We start from the raw sequence: 23635 nt of genomic DNA, 5'->3' as shown, positions 1-23635 counted from the left end.
CACATCATATGTGGACTGAATAATATACTGGTGCTACTGCCTTTTGTATCTAGCATTTTAATCACAGAGATGTTGGTTTACTACGGTTCCTAACAGAGCACTGTAAGGACTGTAAACAATGTCAGCTCATATGGATTTTTTTTGTGCTTCACTGGATTCAGCAAATGTACTCACGCGATGTCGTACAGTAATAACATAGTACAATTTGAGCACTTTTCCAGCCGCCATATAGCTTTACTGATATGCCACACCTTAGATAATGACCCGGCAGTGTATTAGACATAGCAGTGCTGCTTTCTGAGTTTTGAGAGAGTTTAAGCAATTTACTGTAGCACAGAACAACAGAACATAGTAACGGAAACGCTAACTTATTTATGAAAGAGATATGCCTTAGAAATAAGAACTGTTTAAAAGACACGTAAAAGAAAACGTGTCAACAGCTGCAGCAGCTCGCAATTCTGATCACCAATAAAGAGAAGTGTCAAGTGTCTTGCCAATTGAAAACAGTCAGGTCAAACCGCCTTCAGTACAGTGTGTTTGGAGTGACTTGTTATTAATGTCTGCACGCCTGCTCAGTCAGTCACAGTTACGTTATGGACCGGGCATGTCCATGACTTCCAAATGTAAGGGAAAACAATGAATGTTTATGTTAAATGGCTGCATTCCTCTCATCGCCGTGTGTCCGCGGGAGACACCTCCCATTGCTTTGGTTCTTACATCATGTCCAGCTGCATAGGAAGAGAGAGAAAATGAAAAAAGGACTTAAGAGATTCTATCAAATATCTCAAAGGGCCAAACACACCATTAGGCATGCACGCGTTTCCTGCCAATGCATTGCTAATGGTTGCGACATGTTTAGTGTGAAAAAGTCAAGTGTTAATATGCTGAACATGAAATGCTTTGTCTGAGCAGACTCAAACAAACACATACCAAGTCATCCACATCTCCAGTATCTTCTACTACTTGGGCTGCGGCTTCCTCTTTCTTCTCCTCTGTCGCCAAGAACTGAGGACAGAGTAGGCTTCAGTTATTACTGACAAGGAAACTGTAACAAGATCATTTGCCCCCACACACATGCATTTAAAACCACGTAGATGACATCGGTTCAAATTCAAGTTTTACTTTTAGCTGCTGTGTACACAAACGTTTTACTCTTAGCTGCTGTGTACACAAACGTTTTACTCTTAGCTGCTGTGTACACTGGGGGGAATAGCATGATCCTCCCACACGCTACGTCCCCCTGGTGAAACTCCTCACTGTCAGGTGAAAAGAATCAGCTGGTGACACCACATGTATGGGAGGAGACATGTGGTAGTCTGCAGCCCTCCCCGGATCAGCAGAGGGGGTGGAGCAGAGACCGGGACGGCTCAGAAGAGAGGGGTAATTGGCTAAATAAAATTGGGGAGAAAAAGGAAAAAAAAAAAGGAACTTGACTCAGTGGGATGCTCAACATAAGGAACACAAATAGATATAAACAACCAGTATTTATAAGAGCCTACATACCGGTGAATACTGAAAGAAGAATTAGGGAACCAAGCACTCTCAGCACAAGTGAAACATGTTTTAGCGACTGTTTAAAATGGGTGTTTTTTCACAGCTACCTGTTTGGCCTCGTCTCTGGATACGTCACTTCCTTCAACCTCTTCACTGCTGATCAGAGTCATGGCATCTGTCAATCAGAGAGCCCAGATTAGGTTGACAAACACGGTCACTTTTTAAACAGGCTTGTACAGGAATTTTAAACAACAACTAATGTCCTCTAACCATCTGATCTGCAGCATAAAACACATACAGGGAACAATGTTAATATCACACTACAAGAGGATTCTAGTGAGAGTCAAACCTACGCTTCCCTGAGTAATAAGGATTACCGCACCTTGAACGAGCAGATCCCAGAAGACCTGCAACCCTCTGTCTTGAACGCTCCTTTTCAGGGACTGGAGGTAGCTGTTGTACAGATCAGCATTCTTCAGCTGAATTAGGAAAGAGAGATTGCATTCAGCTGGTCCAAGAACGCGCCCATGAACTGGCGCAGGTTCAAGTTGCGAGACACGAAATAGACTCACTAATCTTAGGTTCACTCCTAATCTATGGAGTGGGTTGACAGAATGCATTCTGACATTTTAAGATTATTTGACACCGTCTCTATAAACAAGTGCACTCACATTGTCATGCACTCGCCAGCTGGATCACAGTGAATGTTTACCTTAACAGACTGCTCTCTAAACGTCTGGATACAGGTGATGCATTTCATATAGTAGTGTGTGTTCTTGTTGCCAAGCAACTGCTCTATCCTGTGCGTCAGTTGTTGACAGGCTGGGAAAGGACGCAGGGTTCACCACAACCAAACAAAGAGAGAGAAAATTACTGACACTAAACATGAGTCACAAGAATAGTGATTATATGCACTCCAACAGTGTTCAGCAGGCCAACTTATGAAACATGACACACACACACACACACACACACACACACTCACATACAAACTGGATCTCACCCTCTCTGAACAGGAGATTCTTCTGCTTGATCAAGCAACGGAAATCTCGAGCTGGATGCACACTACCAACCTGGTTCATTACAGAGCATTGGTGAGAATCAAGTGTAAACAGAAATGAGAATTCATGGTGAAGGAGTTGATTCGGGTGACATTTAGCGCCCTCTGGCTCTGACCGAAGTGATTGTGCCTTCTGCGATGTCAGCTAAGTTGTATTCCTCCTCTTCTTCGTCCACCTTTGCCTTCTTAGCGTCCGGCTCTTCAGAGCTGTGGAGGAAGAATAAAGGTCAGTTCGTTGGGCATTTTAAATGTACCAAAGCATTTAACCCCAGGAGTGCTGGTTTCTTAACTCACTTAAACTGAGCTTAATAAAGGAGCTCCATGAACATAGGTCAAGTCAAGTCAAGCTGATAACAAAGGTGACTAATTGATAACACCCCACCCAAACACACACAGATACTCCAACATTAAACAAGAAGTATCTAAAAGATTTTATAAAAAAAACAAATCTAAAACAAATGTCTTCTTCTAAACCCAAACTATGAAGTATTTTGTTAGTTTACCTGTACAATGACAAAACAAGTTTTTACCCAAATAACCCACATCTTTGATACATGACTAAATGGCTTGTCCAAGGCCCCCCCAACTCGCAACCACTCCCAGGCAGGCAGGTTAGGGACTCACTCTTTTCCAAAAATCTGAGCACTCGTCTTCAGCTGCTTTTTCTTCTCCACTTCTTTCAGAGGGAAAAGCTTCTTAATCTCTTCTAGTGGCTTCTTGGAATGCTCACTGATTGCCCTCGGTCGCTCGAGAACCTCCTTCAACCATGGCTCCATAGATGGGAGAGGGGCACCAGGGTTTATCGCTCGATGGTGCAAACACTGACAAAAAGGGTGGCAAGGGATGGAGAAATGGACACAGGTTGGGGAAGAGCTGAATCAGAAATAAGATAATCTAGTCATGTAGTTGGCTTAGACAGCAGGAACGGAGGAAGGAACATGTTAAAATTATAAACTCAGCCCCCCAAAATCTGCAATAAGTAATTAATTTTGAGTTAAAATGCCAATTTTCCTAAACGGATGGCCTGCTCCACCTTGCCAGCTTAGAATGCAGTGCAAAACTTTGACAGGACACCACCCCAGATAAAATGGAGGTATGTATGCTGCAGTGGTACCCAGTCATGTGTTACGGAGGTCCATGCGTATGCTGGTTCTCTTTCCAACCCATTACACCATCTGATTTCCCTAACTGGCACATCTTCTAAGTAGGGTTGGGTTGGAATGAAAACCTGCATAGATGGTCCCCCTTGGCACATTGTTGGTGTCCCCTCAAAGAACTTTGATAACCAGACTGCAGTACCTGGAAGTGCCTCTGGAAGCCAGGATTGGGAATGTGGTGAACCTTAAACATATCCACCTGCTCGCCATTCTCATCTTCCTGGACCAGCATCATGGAGTCAATAAGTGCATCTACAGCAGTCAGCTGGGCCTCTGAATGAATCACAGGACATAAACAAGCCTATATGTACCTTCTACTCTTAAGTATTTAAGGTTTTTCTTGCCCTCATTAAGGATGTACAATTTCTGTGAGTACAAGACATTGTTCCTTACACAAGTGCAAATTTCTGTTTGATCTCTGACTAAGGAATGTAATAAACAAGATTTTGAATGCAGCATGAGTTTTGCATTCGAAAACATAAATGGCACCTGATGGGGTGAACTTCTTGTTGTTTTCCAGAGAAGGAAATGTAAACAGTCTGAGGTCTTCCATGAAGGGCAGCTGAACATAGATCAGGCACTATGGATTACAGGGGGCAGACTGTTAGCTATATGTTATTTAGTACAGGTTAAATCGATGTAGTGAAAAAGGCAGCATGTTTAATGCCTCACCTCATAATTCTGTTTGATGCAAGGGAATGCAGCTCCTACTTGAGGGTGGCAGCGTCGGTCGTAGGCGTAACGTACGATGGCCACCATCTTGAGCTCATCCAGTGCATGGATAAGGGCAGACAGTGCCACACTTGCATGCTGCTCAGTCATAAAAGCAAACGTGTCCGTTTTTGGCAGTTCAAGAGTTAACGTGAGTTTTTGTGGATCTGTGTTGATACATAGCTATATACTTGTGTCCTCAAATCTCACCTCATCATCTTTGGGGGCAAACACCTTCATCACCTGATTTCCCATAAAATGATGGCGTTGTATCTGTAAAGATTTATAAAATGTAGGGAGGGGAATAGTATACACAATAAAGACTTCAATTCACACGTTAAGAGTTGACATCGGTTTAATTTCCCTTGTGTTTCAAGTACTCATGCTTCTATATCTTTATTACCTTGGTCACATTGCAATTTAAATGCTAAAAAGAGTACTGAAACATAAAAAATACAATACCATGTTCTGTTTGGTAAAGCCCAGAACAGCAAAGCATTTCCCATCATGCTTGTATTTCATCTGCTCCTGGTCTACTTTGGAGAAGGGAACAATGTCACTCCCAAAACTGAAACCTGCACACAGAAAACAGTGGATGAATTTAAATGGTGACTCCAGAGTCTAATAAATTTGTGCATTTAGAATGCCAAAGAGTATTATAAAAACATTCATTTTGATGAATAAATATGATTTGAAATATCTCTTTGAATGGTGACCTGTCTGTCTGCATTGGGTATGGTGGTAACTACGTAAGTAAGTCCACTCTCACCCTGAATGGTGTCATCTTTTTGCACCTCTGTCTCATTGTCATCATCCAGGTAGTAGACAGTCTCTCTCCTCACATCATCTCTCCGGTTGGATTGAGCGCTAACAGTCATCCATATCTTCTTGAGCTTCTCACTGGTCACCTGGAAGACAAGGTGGACACAGTCCATTGGCTGTTGCTGACCAAAATTTTTGGTGAAGTATGTCAACCATCTTCAGGTCAAGAATGTGCCAAGGCCCCCTCCATTTGGAAATTTAATTCACTCCTATTATCTGCCAAAGAGTTTTTCAAGTCCACATCTACATCAATTGATGAGTTTCTGGCAACTAATTGAACAGGTAATGTTTCGCCATCACTTCTCTGGGAAACATGTGAAGTTGTACTGAGAGGGGAAATTATTTCATTTTCTGTCTACAGAAACAAACAACGTCAAGTCAAACAACAAACTTTAACCAAACCAATTCTAAACTTGGATCATCAATATTCTATTACACCATCACCGGAACTCTATAAAGAAAGGCTGAGCCTACAGACCCAATTTAGAAAGAAAGTCACTTTATTTTGTCATCGTACCTTACAATGAATTGTATTCTTACAATGAATGTGTTCTCTGCATGTAACCATCCTATTGTATAGGGGCAGTGGGCAGCTGCAGCGCCCGAGGACCACCTCCAGGTCTTCTTTCCATTGCCCCCTAACATGCATGCCTTTGATGGTGGGAGGAAACCGGAGCACCCGGAGGAAACCCACACAGACACAGGGAGAACATGCAAACTCCACACAGAAAGGACCTGGGGCGGCCTGGGGTTCAAACCCAGGACCTTCTTGCTGTGAGACAACAGTGCTAACCACTGGGCCACCGTGCTGCCAACTTAATTTCTACAGACGCAGCAGAAAGATTGCTATTGAGATCACGGGGGACATTTTATGAGCATGGCAAAAAGGCTAGTCGGCTCCTAGCTCATCATCTGAAAAGTAGATCTGCTTCACATTTAATTTTGGAAGTTGTGGACAATTCCAGCACCCCAACGACTGACCCCCAGGTGATTAATAATGTATTTGCTTCTTTTTATTCAATTTTACATACATCTGAATTCCCAAGTGACAACGCTGTCATGGAGAACTTTTTCACTAACCAAGAAATTCCTACAATTATACCTAACATTAGCAGGGAACTAGATGAACCTCTGAGACTTTTACGACTGAATTTTTCATTAAGTTTTCTTCCTAGCTAGCCCCCCTCCTATTAGACAGGTTTGAGGACTCCTTACAATCTCAGGCTCTACCTCCCACCCGAAGCCAACCTTCTATTTCTATTTCATCATTATTAAAAACTTCTATTTCATTATTAAAAAAAAGATAAAGAACCAATGAAATGCGGCTCGTATTGCCCCATTTCCTTATTAAACATTGGTGTTAAGTGTCATGGCAATCATTTAATTCCACTGACATTAAATGAGTGAGAGAAAAATCTCTTACAGTATCGTCACACTTTTTAATGTGTTCATGAACAGATGCACAAAGCAGAGATACTTAAGTGCGTGCCAGGATCTCAGAACCCACTCCCTCGATACGTTGCAGCCCAAACATACTTATTGTCATGGTTACAATGGTATGTACCCAGAGCTTCTCCTAATCCTGGTTGGAAGAAGTAGCTCATCTTTATTGCTGGACTGTCATCTTAATGGATAACAGAACTTGTTCAAAGAGTTCATAGGTCAGGTCTCCCCTTGTCCTTATTGTCCAGCTCGTACTTCTCCAGGACCATTCCTTCAGGCCTTGTTACAGACCTTGTTACACTCAAGTGAGTTTCCCATACATTCCTCTGCTATCATTTAACAGTTAACAACAGGCCTTTACTAGTTCACATGGAGAAGACACTTTACAGCACTACCTTCGATTTGCTACACGAGCTTTAAGCATCTATCCAAGCCATGTAAACTAAAGTTAAACATGGTATAGGTCATAAATGGTCAAAGACTAAACGTAAGCAAACATCATATATGAATTGTCCTCACATTAAGATTTTAGCAAAAGTCCTTGCTCACTGCTTGGAGCCTGCCCTTTCCCATATAGTTTCAAAAGATCACACAGGGTTTACTAGGGGCCAACAGTCCTTCTCCAACATTCACAGACTCCTTAATGTGATCTATTCCTCACCATATTCAATTTCCCCTGAAGCCGTTATCTTGTTAGACACGGAAAAACTGGTGTGATAGGATCGAGTGCAATGACTTATTCTTTATCTAAATGCATTTCTGATTTTTCCCTTTTTCTCCCAATTTAGTGGCCAATCGATCCCTATTCTAGTTCAAACGCCCAACCTCGTACTGCATGCGTTCGCCAACTGCATCTCTCCGGCCAGCAGTCTCGAAGGAGACGCCTTGCCACTTCCGTGACAAGGCGACTCCAGGCCGAACCACTGCTTTTTCCCCACACACACAGAGACGCATTCATGTGACGAACACAAGCCCCCTCCCGGAGACAGCGCCGCCAATTATTACTGCTTCGTCGAGTCCGGCCATAGTCGGATCTGACGAGACCGGGGCGCGAACCCCGCACCCCAGCGGGAAACTGCATCGACACAAAGCCAATGCTTAGACCGCTACACCACCGCGGACTTGGGAAGACTTATTCTTTACCTTGCAAAAAATTCGGCTTTGGACACAAATTTAGGTAATGGATTTGTTTTTTATACACTGTGCCCCAGCCATGTTTCTTTTTTTCCTTTTCTTTCCCCTCCTTTACTTATAGCGGGTTTTTTTTCTTAAAAATATAAACACGAAAAGTAAAACACACAACCCCCCCCTCCCCTGGACACAAGAAAAAAGAAAGACAACAAGCAAGTCAGAGAATAAAAAGACAAAAAACAAAATCATCAATTAAACATGTATGAAAACAAAGGGGCTTTGTTTGTTACAACTGGAACCACTCAATAGTGCTAAGTACATATATGCACACATATACAGACACAGATATATATACAGTATATATATGCACATATGTATACACAAATAAAGAGATCTATGTACATACCCACACATCTCAATACAAATATTTAAGTACAGGCGGACAGACTCATCGACAATAACACAATAAGGCACTTATTCCAGCTAAATTATCCCGAATTATTAAAGCATCACCCAGTCCTGTTCCTAATACTTTGAATAAAAGGGTAGTTGCTGTAATTGGGGGGAAAGAGCTCTATTCTGGTATTTCTAAAAGAGACAAGCAAGAGTGAATTCTAGAAAGGGAGACCAGACATCCATAAGTTTCTGATGGGACTTACATCTGTTGTATCTGAGTTTGTCTAATGGAAGTAAAGATAGCACTTCTTTGATACAACCTGTGAATGATGGGGGCTTATCAGACTTCCCATTGCGAAGAATTAGTCTCCGGGCTTGAAGTGAGACAAATGCTAGAGGTAGCTTGGGGTGTAGTGATGTCTATGCCCTCACTGGGAACTCCAAAAATGGCCGTGATTGGGCTGGTTCAATTGTTTTACAACAAATAAATGAGAACACTTCAAAGATACGACCCCAAAATGTAGCCAAAGATGGAAATTCCCAAAACATGTGCCCCACTGTAGCTGGGTTCAAGTGGCACCTAATACAAGTAGGATCGATATTGGGACAGAATTCGGACAGTTTCTCTCTCATGTAATGTAAACGATGTAACACTTTGACTTGAATAAGGCGACGCCTAAGGCAGAGAGAGGTGGTGTGAATGCGCCGTAAGGAATGTTTCCACATCTCTTCAGCGAGTTCGGCGTTTAAATCCTGCTCCCAGGCTGATTTTGTTTTGTCCAAGGAAGGTGAGCCAATAGCTTGAATAATCTTATATATTTTAGAAACGTTTCCCTTGGTATCCGGGTCCCAGTCCAATATGATGTCTAGTATGCTCTTTTCCCACAGGACAGGAAACAAGTAGTGTTCTTTGGCAAAGCTGCAGGCCTGGAGGTATCTAAAAAAGTGTCTCTTTGGTATATTATGTTCCTGTTGGAGAATTTTAAATGAAGCAAAAATGCCATCTATAAATGGTCGCTAAAATGATCAAACCATTATTATGCCACATCTGAAATGCTGCATCAGTCTGAGAAGGAAGAAACAGATGGTTATGAGTCAAGGGCATATGGACACATCTTCAATTGAAATTAAAGTGTTTTCTGAATTGATGCCAGATTCTAAGAGAGCTTTTTATCACAGGATTATTGACATGTTTAATAGTGCGGAACTCAGTATGGATACTGGAGAGATTTTGGGATTAAAATGGGTCTCCATAGGGCCCAGGTGGGGTCACTTTTATTTTGAAACACTGCAGTCCTGTAAGTTAATTTAACTATGTTGGCTGACCAGTAATAAAACATAAAATTAGGCAGTCCCAGTCCTCCCATTAACCTAGGCATCTCCAAAGTGGTTCCTTTTGATCGTGGCCTGGATCGATTCCAAACAAATTAAGAGATGTGACCGTGAAAGGTCACAAAACAGGTTTAGGTAAGAAGAAATTTATCATTTGGAACAGATACAGGAAACAAGGCAGCACCGTCATTTTAATTGTATTAACCCTGCCTGCCAAGGAGACCAGTAGTGATGCCCATTTCACAAGATCCAGTTTTGCATGGTCTAGTAAGTTTTTAAAGTTATGGCCATATAGATCATTGTAAGCTCACGTAAAAGTGATTTCTAGATAAGTAAATGAATGGTGTTCAAGCTTAAACGGAAAGTTATTGTAGTTACGATCTGATGCCATTTCGTTAATAGAAAAAAGCAGATTTTTGGAGAAGTTTAATTTATAGCCAGAGAGTCTTCCGAAGTGGAGAAACACGTCTATAAGCCCAGGTAGGGACTCTACTGGATCAGATATGTACAGAAGGAGGTCGTCTGCATAAAGTGAAACTTTATGGGTAAAACCCCCTCTCATGATGGCAGCTATCTTTACTTCTGCTCTAAGGGCTATAGCCAAGGGCTCAATACCAATATTGAATAAATATGGAGATAGGCCACAGCCTTGTTTAATGCCACGATGGAGGAGAAAATAGTCTAAAGCATATGGAATCGGTTCGCACTGACGCCTTTGGGGTTGCATAAAGTAGTCTGATCCATGTTATGCATACTGGGCCGAATCCAAATCATTCCAGAACAGCCAGAAGGTACTTCCATTTGATCCGATTGAAGGCTTTCCCAGCGTCTAGGGAGAGTACAACTTCTGCTTGCTGGGTTGAATGAGAAGAATAGAGCACATTAAACAGCCTATGCATGTTGTAGAAGCATTGCCCACCTGGTATAAAACCTGTTTGGTTAGATGCAATGATGCTAGAAATCACAGTTTCAATGTGTTGGGAGAGGATCTTGGTGAGAATTTTATAGTCAGAACACAGAATGCTTATCGGCCAATAGGCACCACAGTTTAATGGATCTCTGCCTTTTTTTTGTCTTTTGTTTTTGATAGAACCAAAATGATTGCCCGTGTCATCGTTTCAGGTAGTTTTTGTTCCAGTAGTGTTTCTTGGTATACAGAGCATAAGATGGGAGATAATTTTGAAGAAAAAGATTCATAAAATTCTATGGGAAACCCATCTGACCCTGCTGGTTTGTCACTTCGCATCGAGTTAATAGCGTGAGTGATTTCTTTACATGTTATAGTAGCTTCAAGGCTGCGTTGGGCTTCTGGGTGAATCATTGGAATGTTTATTTTGTCAAGGAAAGTATTAACCTCAGAAGTATCTACATTGGCCTCTGTTGCATAGAGATTACTATAAAACTCTTTGAAACTGTCATTAATAGTTTTGGGATGTATGGAAGTCACGCCAGGTGCCACACGTATCTCTGAAATAGCTCTGTTAGCCACCACTTGTTGAAGTTGATGGGATAGCAGTCTACCTATTTTGTCACCATGTTCATATTTTGATTTAAATAAAAGCTGTTCAATATGTCTGATTGACAAGTTGGCAAATTCAATCTGTAGCAGTAGCTGTTCCTTCAGATTTTGGGTCAGTAGAAAATCTCTTGTCTATATCTGTTATCTGAGTAGGCGTTTCTGAAAGACATTTTGTGCGTTTTTGCTTCTCAAAAGCCGAATAATAATAATAATAAATCTTCTATAGCGCTTTTCTAACACTTGAAGTCACTTTACAATAAATGGGGTGAAACAAGACAACAGATAAACATAGCACAAACATACAGGGGTGGATGTAAAGGGAGGGCTACGAGAGGGAGAAGCGGCAGCAACACACGACGCCAACCGTACTCTCCAACTTAAACACATACAAAGGGCAAAAAACAAAAAACAACAGCACTGTGGACATTGATTTTCTGTAGGGGTTTACTCCCGTAGCCTATTCCTTTCCCGAGCTAGCCACTAGGCAGTGGCACTATTTAACCGATAGCTGCGGGGCTGGTTCGTGGGCATCAGGGAATATCCACACACCAGTGGGCTTGCATAACGCACGTCTAGGGGCCAGACCTCCTCCGAGTCTCTTGTAGTTCAGCCAGGGACTGAACGACAAGAATAAGAGATGATTTGTCCTCTGAGGTAGGCTTTGAGGGATCCCCAGATTATAATGTAAGCCAGACCTGGGGTCGAGTTAATGTCTAGATAGGTATCAATTTGCTCATTTATAAACTTGATGAATTTATCACTGGAAAGCAACAATGCCTCTAGTTGCCAAGTGTGCTGCGGTGCTACACTATTGGGGAAACGCATATCTAACTGAGCCAGGCTGTGGTCAGAGATAACAATGCTGTGGTACTGGCAGTTTGTGATTAATGGGAGAAAACCACTATTGAGCAAGAGAAAAAATCGATTCGTGAATATGAGTGGTGAACTGGCGAGAAAAATTAGTATTGTTTAGCTGTAGGATTTGTGTTTCTGAACGGGTCTGTAAATTTGTATAAGTCCATAAATGACAGAAGAACCTTACCAGATTTGGACTTGTCCAGGTCTGGGTACAGCATGCAGTTGAAGTCACCTCCCAAAACTAGATGGTGTGTGTGGAGATCTGGTATTTTAGCTATAAAGCGGGAGAAAAACTGTGGGTTGTCCCAGTTCGGACTGTAGACATTAGCTAAAACAACCTGTGAACCAAAAAGTTTACCAGCAACAATTATGTATCTGCCATTCTTATCAGCAATTACTGAAGTTGGAAAAAAAGGGATTCCCTTTTTAATCAGTATGGCTGTGTCTCTGGACCTGTCCTCATATTTGGAACAAAATATCTGCCCAATCCAGCCTCTCTCAAGTTTGGTACATTCATTAGTGCGAAGGCGAGTCTCTTGAAGAAAAATAATTTCCGAGCCCAGGAATTTTAGGTTTGCAAACACATGGCTGCGTTTAATCGGATGGTGGATTCCTTTAATATTCCAACTGGTGAGTCGAATAGAGCCTGAAGTACTGCAACTAGGTGATGCCATAATTTATTACAAGCTGTGCAACAGGATCAAGTGGTAAGGGTCTGAATAGCTATAGTCCCCATGTTTAGTCTTTTCCAAATGAAAAAGATATATGAAAATAGAAAAAAAGAAAACAAATTAGAAAGAAACAGAAAATAATGAAGAAAAAAAGGAGTCCTAAATCCCTATGCAGATCTCCCCCCTTCCTTAAACTAAGGAAGTAAAAGCACATAAAAAGCGCTTGTTGTCCAGGAAACCACTAAGCTAAGTAGGGCCTGCAGAACATGCCTTGTCAGACTTTTAAGGCACAAAAAGTAACAATAGTCAGAATAGTAAAATGAAATCAGACAAAAATAGCCCAAACCTGAGGTAGAAACATTCGTATCAAAATATAGCCCTTGAAAAGAGCACCAAACCTCTAAAATATTGAAACAAAACAGTCCAGAGTAAATACCCAGGTAATTGCTGTGCCACTGTTAGCATCAGAGAGCACAGTTATGTTTCCAAGTGTCAAAAGGTGTGGACTCAATAATAATAATAATAAAGCAAACTTATATAGCACTTTTCTAACACTCAAAGTCGCTTTACAATAAACAGGGTGAAACAAGACAGATAAACATAACACAGACATACAGGGGTGGATGGGCAGGGGGGCTACGAGAGGGAGAAGCAGCAGCCACACATGACGCCAGCAGTACTCTCCCACTTAAACACACACAAAAGGGCAAGAAAAACACAAAACAACAGCAATGTGGACGTTGATGTTGTGTAGGGATTTACTCCCATAGCCTGTTCCTCTCCCGAGGTATCCACTAGGCAGTGGCACTACTTTAGCCATAGCTGGGGGTGGTTCGTGGGCATCAGGGAATATCCACACACCGGTGGGCCTGTGTACTGCACGTCTAGGGGCCAGACCTCCTCCGAGTCCCTTGTAGTTCAGCCAGGGTCCAAGGTGTACCCAGTTACTGGGTGTCACCACGAGGAGGCGCTACATAGGGCTTGCTGTTGAAGAGGCTGTGTACTGGCAGGGAGAGACTTATGTGCTCGGCTCTCCTGTTTGCATTTCTGCTAGACAGCGGTGAAGGTTGAGACTGAGACGTGACAACACACAACACTACACCAACACACTAGACGCTTCACAACAACCCCACTTCTTACACAAGAATGTCAGACACAATCAAGGTGTCATTATCAGTTTATGCTCCTTCATTTTGGTCTGGACCTCCTCAAGTAACTTGGATGGTGTCTCTGTCCGCTTGAGCATGAGGAATAATGGCCTGCGTGACATAGGATTGGATCCAGGAAAATCTTTTCCACGCCGTTAAACGTGATGCAAAGTCGGACCGGATGAGAGATACCAAATCGGACTCCCTCTAGTCCTCTGAGCTGCTGCCTGACGCCATTGAAGGCTGCGCGGGCCTTGGCGACCCGTGCGGTGTAGTCAGGGAAGACTGATATGGTCATGTCCTTCACCTTAATCCTCTGCTTCTCCCTGGCAAGACGCAGTATATTAGCACAGTCATTGTAGTAATGCAGGCATGCTACAATGGTCCTGGGTTGCTGTCCTGGCTTTGGAACCGGCTGTAGTGATCTGTGAGACCCGTCTATCAATGGGGCGTCACTAAGGTCGAATGCTTCCTGCAACAGGTCTGCAACCGAACTTTGGAACAACTATTAGGACCCTCTGGTACCCCCATGATCCTACTATTGTTCCTCCTGGATCTAGACTCTAGATCTTCACATTTCTCTTTTAGTGACTCAGTCAGGGTTCCCAGCCGCTTCACCTCTTGTTTCAGAGCCTCAACGTCGTCAGAGCAGGTAGTCAGGCTCTGTTCTGCGTCTCCCATGGTGTTGCACAGTGTGGTTAATTCCGTGTTCATGGCTATTTTAAAGTCCTCGAACCCCTTTCTAAGCGCATGTGCATCTGCTCTAATTGTTGCCATTTCACTCTCTAAGACCGCTCTAACCTCCGTTTTCATCATGGCAACAAAGTCCGCACGCAAGGAGGAAAGCAGCTCACGTTCTTCCGCGTGAGCCCCGATGGGGTCTCCAGCATCGCGATCTCCTTTCTCACTTGAGGTTGAGGACGAAATAGGCCTCGGCGTAGATGTGGCGGTCCGACATCTTTTAGCGGTCCTGTGCACCATGATACAGCGTGGATGTTGATCTAATACCTTAATAATGCTGTGTCACCGGGTAAAATGCGAATAAAGTGCCTTTGAATTCGTTATTTGATTGTTTGTTCTGCAGTGCTAAATGATACACGTCCTACTCCATAGCTTGCTCCACAGTGCCCCCCAGGCACGTGTTTCTACAAATTGTTTCTGTTCCAAATTCTTTCCTTTGTTCTTTGGGACAAAAGAAGGGTGCCTTCTGTCGCCTCAACTTTTTGCGCTCACTATCGAGCTGCTATCAATAACTTTGAAGTCCTTATTGTCATTCATGGGAATCACATTTGAGAGTGGAGAATAGAGTATAGTACTTTACGTAGATGACCTGCTACTTTATGTTACAGACCCTGTAGCATCTGTCCCTCATATTATTGACATTGTGCAAATATTTGCTTCTTTTTCAGGGTATAAATTAAAACTACAGAAAAGTGAATGTTTCACGGTCAACCTCCCAGCGCTCCAAATTCCATAATCAACCATCCCTTTCTGTTTAGTGCATTTTGGATTCAAATGTTTAGGCATTCATATAAGATAAGCTGTACTTTATTAATCCCTGTGGGGAAATTCATCCTCTGCATTTAACCCACCACAACACACACTGTAGCTAGGATCGGTGGGCAGCGGCTGGGACCAACTCCAATTCTTTATTGCCATGCCTCAGTCAGGGGCACAGACAGGAGTATTAACCTATGCATGTCTTTTGATGGTGGGAGGAAACCAGAGGACCCGGAGGAAACCCATGCAGACACGGGGAGAACATGCAAACTCCACAGAGAAAGGACCCTGGACGGCCTGGGGTTCAAACCTAGGACCTCCTTGCTGTGAGGCAACAGTGCTAACCACTGGGCCTCCATGCTGGTCAAATATTGTTTGCTCCCTCCACTGCTCAAGGATGCAAATTTTAATTTTTCCACTCTTAACCCCCAAGTTAATGGGTGATTATAGAGATAAATAAATAAATTGAATCATAAAAATATTTTGAAGTACTACATTTTACTAAGACCATCTGCTGAAATGCATTACATTCTACATCAGCGGTCCCCAACCCCCGGGCCGCGGACCGGTACCGGTCCGTGGGTCATTTGGTACCGGGCCGCAGAGAAAGAATAAATAACTTACATTATTTCCGTTTTATTTGTTATCTGAGTCTGAACGATGTTTTATTTGGAAAAGTGACCGGATTCCCTCTGTTACATCCGTCTATGACTCACTCCTGATGCTTGTCTCGGTCACGTGATACGTTGCCGCTAAAATTATACCCACAAGCTAGCAAAATGAGTGAAAAACAAACGTCTTTGGAAAGTTTCTTTGCGAAGGGGAAAAGGCCCGGTGAGGAGACAGAAGAAGAGCCTACGACTTCCAAGAAAAAGAAAGCTGCATTTAACAGACAATACCAGGAGTCCTACTTAAAATATGGATTTATCGCGACAGGGGATTCCCGCGCACCAAGCCCGCTCTGCATAATGTGCGGCGACCGGCTCTCTAATGAGGCAATGAAGCCTTCAAAACGGCTTCGCCACTTGGAGACCAAGCACCCTGCATTAAAAGACAAGCCTTCGGAGTATTTTGGAAGAAAAAAGCATGAACAAGAAGGACAGAAGCAATTACTGAGGGCCACCACATCAACAAATGCGAGTGCACTGAGAGCATCATACTTGGTGGCTAATCGTATTGCTAAGGCTAAGAAGCCATTCACCATTGGTGAAGAATTGATCCTGCCCGCCACTGAAGACATTTGCCGTGAACTTCTAGGAGAGGCTGCGGTTAAAAAGATAGCACAGGTGACTCTTTCGGCCAGCACCGTCACTCGGCACATGGAGGAAATACTAGCAGAGGACATTGAGACCCAGTCGTTGGAGAGGATTAATACATCACCGTGGTACGCACTCCAGGTTGACGAGTCTACAGATATTGACAACAAGGCAACACTACTTGTTTATGTGCGATATCTTTATCAGGAGGATGTGCATGAGGATATGTTATTTGCACTATCGTTGCCAACCAAAACCACAGCCGCAGAACTATTCAAGTCGCTGGATGATTATATATATCAGGAAAACTGAAATGGTCCTTTTGTGTCGGCATATGCACAGACGGAGCTGCTGCCATGACCGGACGGCTGTCTGGTTTAACTACTCGGATTAAGGAGGTTGCACCTGAATGTGAGTCTACGCATTGTGTCATTCACAGGGAAATGCTGGCTAGCCGAAAAATACCACCGGAACTTAACAGCGTATTGAATGACGTCGTTAAAGTTATTAACCACGTCAGAGCACGCGCCCTTAACTCGCGCCTGTTCGAGCAGCTTTGTGAGGAGATGGACGCGGAGTACAGACACCTTCTCTTATACACAGAAATAAGATGGCTATCCCGAGGGAGATCGCTGGCCAGAGTGTTTGAATTACGAGAGCCGCTGCAGAGATTTCTCTCAAGAAAAAAAGTCACCGCTGGCAGCACATTTCAGTGACGAGGAATGGGTCGCAAAACTCGCTTACTTGTGCGACATATTCAACCTGCTCAATGAACTCAATCGGTCACTTCAGGGGAAAATGACAACTGTCTTCAAGTTGGCAGATAAAGTAGCTGCATTTAAAGCCAAACTGGATTTGTGGGGACGGCGCGTGAACAGAGGTATATTTGACATGTTTCAAACATTCGCGGGGATTTTGGAAGAGACTGAGACCGAGCCGTCATTCTCCCAGCTGCTGCACCATCACCTGTCTTTGCTTTTAAAAGAGTTTGAGCTCTACTTCCCAACCACAAAAGACCCACGAACTGCCAAGGAATGGATCCACGACCCATTTGTCAACCTTAAAAGTATGTTCGAGACAACAACTCTGCCGGTGTTCTGGATTAAAGTCACGGCAGAATACCCTGAGATCACCACAACAGCACTGAAAACCCTGTTGCCATTCCTGACATCCTATTTGTGTGAAGCGGGATCTTCTGCAGTGACAGCAACCAAAACAAAATTACGGAGTAGACTGGACATAAGCAACACACTTCGGGTGTCATTGTGTCCCATTACCCCTAGATGGGACCGTCTCGTTGCAGAGAAACAAGCTCAGGGGTCCCACTGATTTAGCGTTATGGTGAGTTGTATTTTCATGCGATTTGTATTTGTTTTTGTGTTGTATCTTATTTTGAAGGCATGTTTAAACGTTACCATGGCGACCAGAGTGTTAGGGGGCAGAGAGGATGTTACTCATGTTATGTTGTTGGCGCGATGTTACGAGGACGCTGTTAATAAAGTTGCATACGAGTACACAGTGGATTCACGTTTATTATTATATTTAGAAAATACCACAGTTTTTATGCCGGTCGTATAATTTTATTTTGTGTGTTTATCTGCCACACCTTAAAGGCCGGTCCGTGAAAATATTGTCTGACATTAAACCGGTCCGTGGCGCAAAAAAGGTTGGGGACCGCTGTTCTACATGACATGATATTATACAACACCACTCATACTCCTACCTTAACTACACCACAATGCGATACTGTTTCAAATAGACAGACACGATTATGCATGCTGTACATTCATTGAGCCTACTCACTGCTTTATATCCAACAATGCGGATGGATAGAGAGCTGCCGATGGTCAGTTGACAGGGCCAAGCCATAGGCCTCTTCTGAATGCGCTTGAACATGGCAAGTTTCTCGATGGCATCACTGCAACAGGAGGGAGATAGATAGATAACACAATATCATCATCCCAAAGAGGTACAAAGTTTAAACTGAGAAGACTGAATAAGCATGAACTTCAAGACAAAAAAAAAGTGAAAAAACAAACAAACCAAAGAGCACACAGCTTCTAACCTGAAGGAGTAAACTTCATTTAACCCATCCTCATCATCCAAAGCACACATGATCTGCTTGACCATCTCCAGGCCTTTCTTCTGATGCCCAGACAGACCCTTCCCTCTGCCTGGCTGACTTGAGTTCCCTCCGTCCCTACCTTCTCCACCCTCCTCCTCCTCGTCTTCCTCTCCCACTGGGAAAGGCAAGCTAGAAAGGCAAATGTCGAGGGTCAGGTTAGACATGAGTCAGTTGGCTGAGGTGGGGTTTATATTTTATATAAAGATACATTACTATACAGTGACATATGCCATATATGTCTGAACCTTACAAGAACTGTAGGTCTATTCCAGCTCTCATTATATTTGTAATGATAACATCCAACTGGTCAGGGCTGACCTGGGTGTTGAGGTCAGTGAGGATGGCAATGTTGAAACGATCAAACTTCTTCCCTCTGCAAACAGAACACAAAGCATGAAGGCAAAAACACTTCTATACCATCCAGACACCGTGATGTATACCAAACCGGAAATCAAGTGTTTGGTGTCAAGCAAATGAGTCAAACACTGAGTCTGAGAGAGGCAGGCATTCAAATGAAATCTTACTTTGTTTAATAAGACTTACTTTGTGTCATAAGACTTACTTTGCTTCGTTCTGAAGAATATCCAAGCAAACAACAAGGGCATCCAACCCTGATGAGGCGTGGTCAAGGAGCTAACCAGCCATCAATCAACGTCAAAAAGTATGGAGGCATGCTCAATTGCATGTGTATGATTGTTTGTGGGTGTACCCACTAAATTATGTACTAAGAGTACATGCAAGATGTACTCTTAATACATCTTACATGTGAGTACATTTAGTTATGCACTAAGAGTACATAACTCACTTACACAGTACATAATTATGTACTCTTATTAACTATCACACTGTACAGACAGGCACCTGTCTGTCTATATGAAAAGATACATTCAGCTTGTTGACTCTGCGGATGGATCTGATTCTGGATGTCTTCAAGAAGCTCAAAATCAGGAATGGTAAGGGGACGATGAACAGTGATATTCTGGTACTGGCCATCCGCGCTTAATTGGTTCCTGGTAGTATCGGTACCAAAGAGAACCAAAGCCAATTCATCTTTAGTCTCAGCAAAAACCTGTGGGCAAATAAAAACAGCGCCTTTCCAATGTATGCTGAGGACAACAGAGATCTCGTATTAACGTTTCTTTAAAAACGCAGAGGACTTTGAGGGTTACCTGGCGCTGGACGAACTTCTGGATGACTTTTTTGGCTTGTTCAAATGGAGGTTCTTGGCCCGGGGAAGAATTGGACATAGAAAATCCCACGTCCATGCACAACACTGACGCCAACTGCGAGAAAATGACAGCTCACCTGAGTTTGTGCCAGGTGATTCTTCGTGTTGCTCCGTATATGTCCGAGACGAGGGCATGGCCTCAGCATCACGGACACGGACCAAGAGACACTATTAGCTACATGCTAGCTAGCCTAAATGGGCTTCTGCGTTCAACAGGGGGGGGGTCCGAGATGAGGGCATGGCCCCAGCATCACGGACACGGACCAAGAGACACTATTAGCTACATGCTAGCTAGCCTAAATGGGCTTCTGCGTTCAACAGGGGGTGGTCCGAGACGAGGGCATGGTCCCAGCATCATGGACACGGACCAAGAGACACTATTAGCTACATGCTAGCTAGCCTAAATGGCCTTCTGCGTTCAACAGGGGGAGGTCCGAGACGAGGGCATGGCCCCAGCATCATGGACACGGACCAAGAGACACTATTAGCTACATGCTAGCTAGCCTAAATGGGCTTCTGCGTTCAACAGGGGGTGGTCCGAGACGAGGGCATGGTCCCAGCATCACGGACACGGACCAAGAGACACTATTAGCTACATGCTAGCTAGCCTAAATGGGCTTCTGCGTTCAACAGGGGGCGGTCCGAGATGAGGGCATGGCCTCAGCATCACGGACACGGACCAAGAGACACTATTAGCTACATGCTAGCTAGCCTAAATGGGCTTCTGCGTTCAACAGGGGGGGGTCCGAGATGAGGGCATGGCCCCAGCATCACGGACACGGACCAAGAGACACTATTAGCTACATGCTAGCTAGCCTAAATGGCCTTCTGCGTTCAACAGGGGGTGGTCCGAGACGAGGGCATGGTCCCAGCATCATGGACGAGGACCAAGAGACACTATTAGCTACATGCTAGCTAGCCTAAATGGGCTTCTGCGTTCAACAGGGGGTTGTCCGAGACGAGGGCATGGTCCCAGCATCATGGACGAGGACCAAGAGACACTATTAGCTACATGCTAGCTAGCCTAAATGGGCTTCTGCGTTCAACAGGGGGCGGTCCGAGACGAGGGCATGGCCCCAGCATCATGGACACGGACAAAGAGACACTATTAGCTACATGCTAGCTAGCCTAAATGGGCTTCTGCGTTCAACAGGGGGCGGTCCGAGATGAGGGCATGGCCACAGCATCACGGACACGGACCAAGAGACACTATTAGCTACATGGTAGCTAGCCTAAATGGGCTTCTGCGTTCAACAGGGGGCGGTCCGAGACGACGGCATGGTCCCAGCATCATGGACACGGACCAAGAGACACTATTAGCTACATGCTAGCTAGCCTAAATGGGCTTCTGCGTTCAACAGGGGGCGGTCCGAGATGAGGGCATGGTCCCAGCATCATGGACATGGACCAAGAGACACTATTAGCTACATGCTAGCTAGCCTAAATGGACTTCTGCGTTCAGCAGGGGGCGGTCCGAGATGAGGGCATGGTCCCAGCATCATGGACACGGACCAAGAGACACTATTAGCTACATGCTAGCTAGCCTAAATGGGCTTCTGCGTTCAGCAGGGGGCGGTCCGAGATGAGGGCATGGCCACAGCATCACGGACACGGACCAAGAGACACTATTAGCTACATGCTAGCTAGCCTAAATGGGCTTCTGCGTTCAGCAGGGGGCGGTCCGAGACGAGGGCATGGCCCCAGCATCACGGACACGGACCAAGAGACAATATTAGCTACATGCTAGCTAGCCTAAATGGCCTTCTGCGTTCAACAGGGGGTGGTCCGAGACGAGGGCATGGTCCCAGCATCATGGACACGGACCAAGAGACACTATTAGCTACATGCTAGCTAGCCTAAATGGGCTTCTGCGTTCAACAGGGGGCGGTCTGAGATGAGGGCATGGTCACAGCATCATGGACACGGACCAAGAGACACTATTAGCTATATGCTAGCTAGCCTAAATGGGCTTCTGCGTTCAGCAGGGGGCGGTCCGAGATGAGGGCATGGTCCCAGCATCATGGACACGGACCAAGAGACACTATTAGCTACATGCTAGCTAGCCTAAATGGGCTTCTGCGTTCAACAGGGGGCGGTCCGAGATGAGGGCATGGTCCCAGCATCATGGACACGGACCAAGAGACACTATTAGCTACATGCTAGCTAGCCTAAATGGGCTTCTGCGTTCAACAGGGGGCGGTCCGAGATGAGGGCATGGCCCCAGCATCATGGACACGGACCAAGAGACACTATTAGCTACATGCTAGCTAGCCTAAATGGGCTTCTGCGTTCGGCAGGGGGCGGTCCGAGACGAGGGCATGGCCCCAGCATCATGGACACGGACCAAGAGACACTATTAGCTACATGCTAGCTAGCCTAAATGGGCGTCTGCGTTCAGCAGGGGGCGGTCCGAGATGAGGGCATGGTCCCAGCATCATGGACACGGACCAAGAGACACTATTAGCTACATGCTAGCTAGCCTAAATGGGCTTCTGCGTTCAGCAGGGGGCGGTCCGAGATGAGGGCATGGCCACAGCATCACGGACACGGACCAAGAGACACTATTAGCTACATGCTAGCTAGCCTAAATGGGCTTCTGCGTTCAGCAGGGGGCGGTCCGAGATGAGGGCATGGCCCCAGCATCACGGACACGGACCAAGAGACAATATTAGCTACATGCTAGCTAGCCTAAATGGGCTTCTTTGTTCAACAGGGGGTGGTCCGAGATGAGGGCATGGTCCCAGCATCACGGACACGGACCAAGAGACACTATTAGCTACATGCTAGCTAGCCTAAATGGGCTTCTGCGTTCAACAGGGGGCGGTCCGAGATGAGGGCATGGTCACAGCATCATGGACACGGACCAAGAGACACTATTAGCTACATGCTAGCTAGCCTAAATGGCCTTCTGCGTTCAACAGGGGGTGGTCCGAGATGAGGGCATGGCCTCAGCATCATGGACACGGACCAAGAGACACTATTAGCTACATGCTAGCTAGCCTAAATGGGCTTCAGTGTTCAGCAGGGGGCGGTCCGAGATGAGGGCATGGTCCCAGCATCATGGACACGGACCAAGAGACACTATTAGCTACATGCTAGCTAGCCTAAATGGGCTTCTGCGTTCAACAGGGGGCGGTCCGAGATGAGGGCATGGTCCCAGCATCATGGACACGGACCAAGAGACACTATTAGCTACATGCTAGCTAGCCTAAATGGGCTTCTGCGTTCAACAGGGGGCGGTCCGAGATGAGGGCATGGTCCCAGCATCATGGACACGGACCAAGAGACACTATTAGCTACATGCTAGCTAGCCTAAATGGGCTTCTGCGTTCAGCAGGGGGCGTGGGCGTTTCGTGTCACATGTAGCAACATGCTCCAAGCTAAAACGGTGCAAAATAACGACATAACCATTCACCGCTAACTTTCACTGAAATATTACAGTAGATTATCTTTTATTACTGCGGTATCAAAACAGATTGGAGAAAACGGATTATCTTACCTTAGCCGCCGGAGCCATCTCCTCTCCCTTTCCCTCCTACGAGAGTTGGTGTCGCTTTGTTTTGACTCCGGGAGGAAATGTGAATTACACGAGAGTTCCTGTTTACCGTAAATAAACCAGTCGCAGCCACGCTGACGACTTCCACGCCTTTGTGGACTCAACGTAGTTAGCGTTGCATGAATTTAAATAACATGCAAGTACTGCATGCAATACCTTGCACTGAATGTAAACGCTTTGTAATGTTATGATTACACGGTGCAAAGATGTATACCAAAATGCAAAATA

The 23635-nt window shown here is 44.7% G+C and overlaps 1 protein-coding gene across 2 annotated transcripts; it reads right to left on the bottom strand.

The window, feature by feature from the left end:
* Position 1: 1 nt before the first annotated feature.
* xrcc5 (X-ray repair complementing defective repair in Chinese hamster cells 5) lies at positions 2-23409 on the bottom strand. 2 transcript variants are annotated; one of them, XM_056290190.1, is made up of 21 exons: positions 23351-23409; positions 19793-19906; positions 19509-19692; positions 19186-19234; positions 18874-18996; positions 18564-18752; positions 18302-18416; positions 5192-5330; positions 4885-4997; positions 4633-4695; positions 4384-4521; positions 4201-4291; positions 3854-3984; positions 3179-3375; positions 2671-2761; positions 2498-2567; positions 2207-2316; positions 1877-1973; positions 1602-1669; positions 931-1005; positions 2-728 (listed from the first exon to the last, which is right to left on the bottom strand). In XM_056290190.1, exons 1-21 carry the CDS (start codon positions 23366-23368, stop codon positions 714-716), a joined length of 2190 nt encoding a protein of 729 aa, XP_056146165.1. In that variant the 5' UTR covers positions 23369-23409; the 3' UTR covers positions 2-713. The 2 variants fall into 2 exon arrangements, with proteins under 2 accessions (XP_056146165.1, XP_056146166.1); XM_056290191.1 differs by lacking the exon at positions 23351-23409 and having other exon boundaries at positions 18942-18996; positions 19793-19902.
* Positions 23410-23635: the final 226 nt, after the last annotated feature.

The sequence above is a fragment of the Lampris incognitus genome, chromosome 11 (assembly GCF_029633865.1).
Source record: "Lampris incognitus isolate fLamInc1 chromosome 11, fLamInc1.hap2, whole genome shotgun sequence".
NCBI classification, from domain to species: Eukaryota; Metazoa; Chordata; class Actinopteri; order Lampriformes; family Lampridae; genus Lampris; species Lampris incognitus.
This window is presented reverse-complemented; position numbering and strand designations above follow the sequence as displayed.